Genomic DNA, 9,221 nt, shown 5'->3' on the forward strand with positions numbered 1-9,221 from the left:
ATTTTACATTAAATGGTATGAACTATGATTAGTGATTCTCAAAGTATTTTTAACCCAGAAATAGACAAGGATACCAAAAATACCCCTGGAAATGTATGGGATTTTCATATGAAGGCTTTCCTTGAAATCTTCCTTATTTGAGTTAGTAGCCTATATTATCCACAGATGACCTTACTATTTTTCTTTAGGCTTCAAGGTACATTTTCTTTTAAAACTCTGGTTAACGCTGATTAATCATGTCGTTGATCCTTCTACTGAAAACATTCTAGTGAACCATAACTCACATCTCTAAATACATTCTACGTCCCCAAACTGATTATTTACACCATTTTTATACAAAATTTCATTAAGACCTAGCTAGTATACAGGTACTTTTTTTTTTGAGCTAAATAACTACTTTACAAGTGTTCCTAACACTACAATATGATATGCTCCCACTGCCTGGTAACTTTCTGAATACTAAGCCATATATGTACATACCAGCAGACAGAAACTAATCTATGTAGCTTACAAATGTTCAAGCAGCTACTTTAAAGTTTCTTTGTTGAGTCCAGTACCTCATCAAACAGATGTTAGAGTACAATTTATGAAATGCATGAATGTTTAGGCTGATAAATATTCCAGACATGAAAAAAATCTTATGGCTGTTAAAGAAATATCGTACTTTAAAAGATTTAAAAATGACTATTTCCTGAATATGTTTTTTCTCCAAACATTAGACCAAAGTGAATTGTTTACAAAAATTTATTCATACAAATTTTACACGCTTTATATAACAGTTATCAAAGACCTAATTATAGATATTATGTGTGTAATAATGCTTGGTTAATATGTTTTTATAATCAGATGCACACAAAATAAGAGTTTCAAGACTAACATCTACCTATATCATCACTATATTATAAATCTGCTCCAGGTTAATAAGGCTCTTGGCATTTCTAAAAAGTATACAAAAGGTTAAATTGGGTGATCACTGTAAAATGCTTGCCACTAGCCACGTGAACACTAAGTTAGACTTCATAAAGAAAAGGTTCACTAGAGCCTTGTTTCACCACTAACAGCTGACACAAATACAGAAAAGTCTGCCCATTATCCAAGAAACAAATAATTAAGACTAAAACGCAAGCCGATGTGTTGCAGCATTGTAGGGCCACTAAATAGCCATCTGTGATTCGTGGCGATTTAAAAGGCAAAGAAAGGCACTAAAGCTGCAAACTGCATCCCGGGTCACATTGCCTGAGGAGACTGCAGAAATAAAGATTGATCCTGTAGCCGGACACAGGCTGAGATCAAATGCCTGCTTTCTCTGTTTGCAATGTGATCACGGGACAGCATCCATCCACCCGCCTGGGAATGCAAATACAGTTCTGTTTTTTTAGATGCCTGACTTCATACTAACCAAATCTGTACAGGAAAAATGAAAAGTACTTTAAACTTTACAAACTAATGGGTTTTTTTTTCTGTTTTCTGTTTTTGTTTTTTTTTTTTATTTTTTGAAAATTTGTACCTAAAATTTGGAGACTTGCTGGTTTGTTGTTGCTTGATCTGGTTACTGGGTGAAGGTTCTTTTGTTTATAAAGATTACTCCACATATGTTCAAGAAATTGACAAGAAACAGACATGCTTTCTTTAGCCAAGACAGGATACAAGAGTGAATGTGGGATCCTGCTTACCCCACTCTTGACCAGAGATATAAGATAGTACTCATACATATGAAGATGGGGTTTAAATGATTTATCAGTTAGTCAAACTGAGCAATATTGGAACACTACACATTCTAATATGACAAAGATTGGTTTTATGAAACAATTTTACTAAGCAATAAGCCATAATGTAGAAAAATACATTTTACCTACAAACTCAATAAACAAGAAACAAAAGGTTCATATTTAGTGCATAATTACTTCGTGGTAGCTACACAGGGGTTCCTAAACTTCACAGTCACTGCTTGCATCAAACAACAACAAAAAATGAGTAGCATTCACAAACTTAAGAGAAGTGAAAATGGCAAATGATTCTTAAACAATGCAGGAGGGTAGGGGTAGAAAGGAGAGTTCTCCAGAAAAACCACAAAGAACAGGGGTGGCTTCTACAGAAGAGGATTCAAAGAGGGGGATCCTGGCCATTTCACAAAACGAGAAGCATGGACAGACAGCACTGGAGAAAAACACATTGTACTTTGCACTCGATTCCAATATCCAGCACCCAACTTGTCAGGCAGTGGAACCTACAAAGGGGTTGGACTTGCCCCCAGATTCTCAGACCTGGGGCAGTTCTCAAACCAGTCCCTCTGCAGAGTCTTCCTCTGCCACCCACGCTCTGCCTCCTCCAATCCGCCTCTACTTCTTTCACCTGGTTCCAATTGCCCTAACCTTGGGATAGTCGGTTCCCTGGAGAATCAGGAAGTACAGAAAAGAGAGCTTTATCTCCAAGCCGATCTCCTCTGTACAATTCCTCAACTTTTCTCCCAGAGAATGACGTAAATTCTGGGGAGAAGCACAATTTGGATAGAGCTGTTGATTAATTAGAATTTCCTTCTGGGCTGAGAGTCTGAGGAGAGACAAATACACATAAAAGGAGAATCAAAGAAAGCCAAAGTGTTGGAATTGCCCGCAGCCAATGGGACAAAGCCCCTTTGAGTTAGTTAGGCTGGGATTCAAGCAGCCTGCCCCAGAGACTCGCAGGGAAAGGAAGCCCTTCAGCAATTCCCCCAGTCATTACCTCAGAATTCCCCTGAAGCAGGGCATCGTTTTTTGTACAGTAGCAAACGGCCATTTTTGGTACCTTCAGGCCTGTTGTGGATAAAAATACTATCCTTTAATTCCAGTTTACAAAAATAGGAGTAATATTCAAAACGATGATTGTCTATTTTTTCTATTCATTTTATATAAAAACATAAACAGCTCAGGCGAATTTTCAATCCTTGTGCACGCTTAAGAATTGCTCTCTGTTATACTTATATATATTCTTAATATATATTTATAATATATATCAATAATTGGTCCACAAAGTATATCTGTGCATTCTCTAGTGCTTCGTAAAAAGAAAAACAATATTATTATCAAAATAGTCATTTAATGGCTTTACTTCATACATAAATACATGTTTGGAAAGAACACATGAGCGATGACTGGTCAGTCAATTTGGAAAACGAATTTTCATGTTATACACACCGTAGCTGGCAACTCATCGCTACAAGTACGCTATTCGGCGTCCTTTGTTTTTAACCCTCTGTTTATACCTTTTCCCTAGCACGGCCGCCAAGTATTTCTTGACAGCCATTTGTTTTCGGTAACGGCTGTAGCTATCGGTGAAGATGCCGTCCGAGTGGCGCTTGGTAAGGGGTGCCCGGTCGTCCGCTGCGCCGCCGCCTAGATTCTCGCTGCAAGGAGAGGGGGCGGGGCAGGAGATACGTTGAGTGTGTGCGAAAGAAACAAGTGTGCCCTACCCCCACGCCGGAGCCTACGGGATTCTGAACTTCCCTGCGCAGCCCTGCTCTGCCGCACCCCAGCTGACGGGAATACTGTGACAGAGACCCGGGGGACCCTCCTTCCCACCCACAGTTTCCTAGCTGTGGAAACACGCTGCAGGACTTCTACGACCGGGACCCTTTCAGATCTTTCCAGATATTTCTGAAGCATCCCGGGCGTCCGGAGAGTGCTCGCTCTTTAATCTTTTCTCCAAAGGATGCTTCTCAAGATTACATTATCACTATGTCTAGCTAAAGTGTACCTTTCCACTACCGGAGATACAAAGGTTGCTAAAGGCGTCACTGGCTCCTGCTAAATTATCGATCCCACAAATCTAGGCAAACACGGATACTCCTCTCTCTTTGCCTACGTTAAGTTGAAAAAAAAAAAAACGTGATAGTGTTATAAAGCGACAGGCTGTAGGCAATATTTTTCACCGCATGAATTATTCATGGTTAAAATTTAATCGGCTTCCTCGTGGGCTTTATTTAAATGTTGCCTTCTGCTGACACATGCAAGACCTTAGCTCTTGGTTTGTCTGGCCGGAGCAAAAACGGTTTCTTTCAAGTATCTAAATTGGGGACTTTGTGCCTTAGGTTTGCCTTCATAGTAAACGTGATGCCAAATTATGGCAAGCGCTTTCACGAACCTCGAGGGTTTTGAACGACTGGTAAGGGGGCCATTTGATTTAACTTGTTCTCATTCAACAAGGATCCAAACCCCAATTTTCCTACCCTCTTTCTCTCTCACGGGGTCTCTGGCTCTTAAATTTAAAAGCCCAACTTCTAGATCTCCGCCCAGGCTGGTAGTTTCCACCTAGATGCCAGGACGCAGACACACCCTCCCGCGCACAGGCGCTCTGGAGCGCAGAAACGTACAAGATATGCCCCGCCCTCCCTACGCGCTCTCAGTATTGTCACCCAGCCTGGCGCGCTCTTCACCCGCGGATTAACTCTGTCACAAACTCTTACCCCACGCCCCTGGCCACGACCGACTGCAGGTACTTCCTGGCGGACAGCTGGTCCAAGACTTTGCGGTAGGCTTCGTTAAGGATCTCGTGGGCGACATCTCTAACGGGGAGACAAAGTATGAAACCTGGGTCACTCAGTGCCTCAGTTTTTCAAGTGACAACCAAGGTCCCCACTTGCTGGGTTTTCGAGGAGGATGACCGGACAACTACTAGAGACACAGGACCTGAAGTTACTTTGGGAAGTTCCCGGGGATAAATCTAAGATAGGATTTAGTCCTGACCCCTGGGGTGACCTGAGAGCGCCCCACCTACGGAGTTGCACACTCACGGACATCTCTCATGCCGCAGTTTTCAGTCCGTGGTGCGGCCTCAGGTTCACAGGGATCTGTCTGCTAATTTTCTGGATTCACCCAGATAGAAGGGAGACTTAGACTTTCATGGGAAGGCCCTAGTTTTAGAGCAACTACCGGGTTCCCTCCGTCCTCTCCCCCCTCCCCCCCCCGCCCCCGTCAAGTCAGGCGGAAGTCGGCCGGGTTTTTACCTCCTGTCAGCAGGATAGTAGAGGGCATAGGCGTCACGCAGCGCGGAGGCGGGGCTCCCTACGCCCGGGGGGTCCCAGTCGTAGAAGTCATGCAACGGGTTCCCGTCCTGGTCGTAAGCCTCATCTTCTGGCCTGTGGGATAGCCAGGAGAGTCAAAAGTACCTCTCCCAGTTCTGCCAGGTCCCAAGAATTTATTTTCTTTCTTCGTTATGGCCTCCCACGAAGAATTGTCCTTTCGTCTAGAACAGTCCTAGAGACGACGTAAGGGAACTACACCGCAGCAGCAGTTCCTACTTCACAAGGAAATTCGCTCATGTCTCTTCAAGCGGATCAATGATCCCAAGAGAACTGAACAACCGTGTAGACCCCAATACCTGGCCAAGTGAAAGGCCAGCCCTCTCCCCACCAAGTAGCATTTAGAACGCACCAGAAAGATCCTAAGAGATGATATGAGCCAAGGCAGTTAGACCCAGAGCAGAATGGAAGGCGGGTGAGTGGGTAGGTAGGATTCAGGAGGCCACCTCTGGCAGCAGCCACCCCCTTCCAAGCCGTCCAACCCAGGGGAGCCCTTCCCTGCGCGGATGTAGGTCACAGAGAACCTCCGGCTTCTATTTTGGGCTGGAGAGAATCTGCTAGGAACATGAATAATAGATGCCCCTAAACTTAGCTAGTTTGGCTCATTCTGTGGTGTGGCGGAGTGCTCCAGTGCCTATCACCCAGGAAAAGTGCTAGGCACACGGAACTTTGAGAATAGACCGAGGTGAAAGGCAGAGGGTTTTCGAGTCCATTAAACAAAGAGTTCCTGCTGATCTATTAGCAACAGAGCTGAGGCTGGATTCCGACTCAACTCCAGAGCGCAAGGGAAGGGGTCGACGGGGGACTGACATTCCGTAGGTATCCAGGGATCTCAGGCTCCTCACATATCACCTTCATGCCCGACAGAGGACAAAAATGCAAAGCCGAGTGGCTTTTAGCCCTTGGAGATACGCGGAATATAATAGGGACAATAACATTGCCCAGGCAGAGTCCCGTCGTACTTGGGTCGCTCTATTGCCTTTTCGCCCTCCCTGGAGAGACCAGAGTCGGGTGAGATCCTCCGCACCGCACACATCCAAGCTACCACCTCCCGGTATGACCCCAGACCCTGAACTAGGATCTTTCTAGCCACCCACTGCTCTTCTGGGTGCCCACATGCAGGCGTCCTCATAAAGGAGAGGATTCCTGTCTGCCAGTACATCAATGGGCAGATGCCCCGCAAAGGCAGAGGTTCTTGGGCGCGGCTACAAGAATCAGCTCGTCGCCGCGTGCTCCTGACTGTCCTGAGTGCCACCCCGCACCCATGTAAGGCGTACCCACGCATTTCCACTGTCCCGCATACAAGTAGTGGGCTCTGAGGCTGAAGTAGGGAACCCGGGCAGCGCCGCACAATTAGAAGCAGATGCCAAGACAAAAATCAGGTCTTCTGCATCCCCAAGTGGGCTAGGTTGTCCTCCCAACCCCTCTAGCCTGCTGTTTTTCTCTCCTTCGCGTCCGTTTCTTCCCCCTCCCTCGCTGTCTCCTTCTTGGGTTTCCGTCTCTCAAGTAGCTTTTCCTTAACCTTGGCTGACCAAGACCCCTACCCCTAAGACGTTTAGGGCTCAAACTCTAGTTGAAAAGGACTCATTTGAAAGAAAGCTGTTCCAGTAGAAAAGAATTCGAAGGAGACAACAGGAAGGGCGGAGGAGCGAGAGACCCCGCCCCAATAGTCCAGAATGGGCAGTAACAAAGCAAAGTGGAGCGAGCTTCACTCTCAGCCCCCGGCTTTGCTCTGGGAGCGGAAGTTCTCCAACTCATGCTAAGAAAAGGTAAAAGAAGCCAAGCGGAGAGAGGCACCTTGACCCCTCCTTTAAACAAATTGGAGGAGAGAAGGTTTCTACCAGGGTCGGAAACTCACTCCCTTTATGTGGGTTTTCGGGCTCCACTGGTGAGGAGGGAGTGAGGCTGGCTATACGAGAGCTTCCTTGACCAGCCCAGCCCCCCCCCCCTCCGGCTTAGCTAGGGACCTGGTACCTAACCAAAGGCTATAGAAATGCCCTGTCTGCGCAGGAAGCTATGCTTAGCAGCGTGCGATCCAGAACTGTAGGGAGGCGACCGGGAAGTGGTGTCTGGCGAAAGGAAAATCTAGCTCAGCCTATGCTAGCACCTACCTGATTCCAGGAAAACGGAGTCCAGCGGCGGCAGGTGAGCAGGAGACGCTGCTATGCATTATTATCCCGTAGACCAGCAAGGCCAGCCTCACTCCGCTACACATGGTCATTCTACAAAGCAGGAGAGAAAAAAGGGCACGCAGTAAGTGAGATTGCCCCTGGTTTTCCACCTCCTAACCTCAAAAAACTCCTGGGAGCTGGGAGAGCCAGAGAAGCTGCGGCTCCTTGTGTTCAACGCCACTTAGCCACGCTGGTGCGTCTGACCACTTCTCCCTTGGTATAATTCGAAAAAATAGCTATGTGTGTGTACCCAGTAACTAGCCAGACCTTGAACTAAAGAAAGCTAACTCGTACACTGATATTGCTGCCAGCACGCGGGAGAGAGTCTATAGTAAATTGAATAGGTTAGTATGGTTTGGTTAAAGCCCCCCTCCCCCCTACTATTTGACTCTTACCGCTGCTAGGAGAGTGTTGGCTGCCAAGTAGGACGGAGGGCAAAGGGCTCCTTTGAGTTTCCGGGCTGGAATCACAACCCGAGAGGCATCACTCACTGTCTGGCGCTGGTGTCTGGAGAGAAGCCGCGGGAATTAGCTGGAGGAGCTGGGGGGGACTTGTTTGCCGAGGCAAAAATTCCGCTCAAAACTTTGTAGACGCACAGAATTAGGAAGGAGCGTGACACTGAAGGAAGTGGGCGAGAGAGAGATGTAGAAGACGAGTAGGCGAGCAGCCAAAGGGAGGGGGAGCAGAATGGCCTTAAGTCCGCCTGGGAAAAGAAGCTAGTGGGTAAGAAAAAGAAGGAAAGTCAAGGAAGAAGGGAGGATAGGAAAGGAGAGGGCTAGCCCAGGCTGCCGGCCTCTGTGGGAGATGATCCGGCAGCTTGCAAGAGTCAGAGGCACCTTCTCTGTTCCGAGGTCTCAGGCTGCGTCTGAAGATGGGGCTTCTGCTGATGCTGACAGAGGTGGCTGGCCTTCTGCTCGTATTTATATATGCAGTTAATAAAAAAAACTACCCGTATATGGTTTCAAGAGACACCTCTTTGTCAACATCTGTCTGCAGTTGCCTTCAAGTACAGAATATTTTGGTTGCACTGTAGTGCTCTGATTTTTATTCATGATATGACTTCCTTTTTTTTTTCTCAGTCACGTAATGATCCGGTATCAGTAAAAGACGTCAGCATCCTAGTCCCTCAAGGAACATATTAACTATTCTGTGCTGTCCTCCAGGATGATAAGATCCGGAGTCATCAGCTTCTCATAAACACCTTTCACTCGCACAATCCAATTTTTAAGAAGTTCAATTATTTTGATGGTTTTCGATTTCACCCATTTCTCAAAGACAAGTGAAGAATTCGTGGAATTTATGGGATGGTGAAGTCATGTTTTTATTGTGTCTCTTCTTTATACTTTTTACTCAAACCCCATCGAGGACAACTCTGATCTTTAGAATTAAATACCATCAAGCTCTCCCATTAATAAATTTAATTTCGATCTCTTTAATTTCTTGCTTGTGCTTTTTCAGATAGGCAATTAAATGTGGAAGTCGTTTTGCGTTTGAAAGGGAAGTCTTAGAGGATTTTCAGTAACTATCTAATGAGTCTGGCTGTGTTGACAGTCTGTCTCTGAGCAGATTGATGAGAAGGGAAGGCAGCCTTGGGAGCAAAGCCTGTGGCGCTGTCCAGGCTCTGGGTGCTGAACTGTTGGGCGCAGATGCTACAAGCACTGAAAATTGCCACTGGCTTAATTTTCACCACAGCCTCTAAATCTGAAGGTTTGACAGTGGTGTTCTTACTGTGGCAATTCATTGTCTAAATCGCCCTGCTGTTCAGATCCATTTCCCTTTGCATCCTGTGTCCACAAATATCCCAATGCTCAGAACCTTCTTAATCCCTGCCTTAGATTTCTGTGAGGAGCTTTTTCTTCATAGTTAGTCCTTGTATTTGGATTTCAACCTTCCTTGTTTGCACACTTTCACAACCTTTGTGGTTCTTACTGATTTTAAAAAATGAAACCATGGCGTTGTGTTTTCTGCAGGAACTGAAATTTTAAGAATGTGAG

The 9,221-nt window shown here is 45.8% G+C and overlaps 1 protein-coding gene across 3 annotated transcripts; it reads right to left on the bottom strand.

The window, feature by feature from the left end:
* Positions 1-1,349: 1,349 nt before the first annotated feature.
* Adcyap1 (adenylate cyclase activating polypeptide 1) lies at positions 1,350-8,217 on the bottom strand. 3 transcript variants are annotated; one of them, XM_050127262.1, is made up of 8 exons: positions 8,064-8,217; positions 7,623-7,734; positions 7,168-7,278; positions 4,982-5,113; positions 4,442-4,540; positions 3,242-3,382; positions 2,722-2,792; positions 1,350-2,550 (listed from the first exon to the last, which is right to left on the bottom strand). In XM_050127262.1, exons 3-7 carry the CDS (start codon positions 7,275-7,277, stop codon positions 2,723-2,725), a joined length of 552 nt encoding a protein of 183 aa, XP_049983219.1. In that variant the 5' UTR covers position 7,278; positions 7,623-7,734; positions 8,064-8,217; the 3' UTR covers positions 1,350-2,550; position 2,722. The 3 variants fall into 3 exon arrangements, with proteins under 3 accessions (XP_049983219.1, XP_049983220.1, XP_049983221.1); XM_050127263.1 differs by lacking the exon at positions 8,064-8,217 and having other exon boundaries at positions 7,623-7,919; XM_050127264.1 differs by lacking the exons at positions 1,350-2,550; positions 2,722-2,792 and having other exon boundaries at positions 3,111-3,382.
* Between the last annotated feature and the right edge of the window lie 1,004 nt (positions 8,218-9,221).

Source organism: Alexandromys fortis, unplaced genomic scaffold (genome assembly GCF_014885135.2).
Source record: "Alexandromys fortis isolate MF-2015 unplaced genomic scaffold, M_Fortis_MF-2015_v1.1 scaffold_279, whole genome shotgun sequence".
NCBI lineage: Eukaryota > Metazoa > Chordata > Mammalia > Rodentia > Cricetidae > Alexandromys > Alexandromys fortis.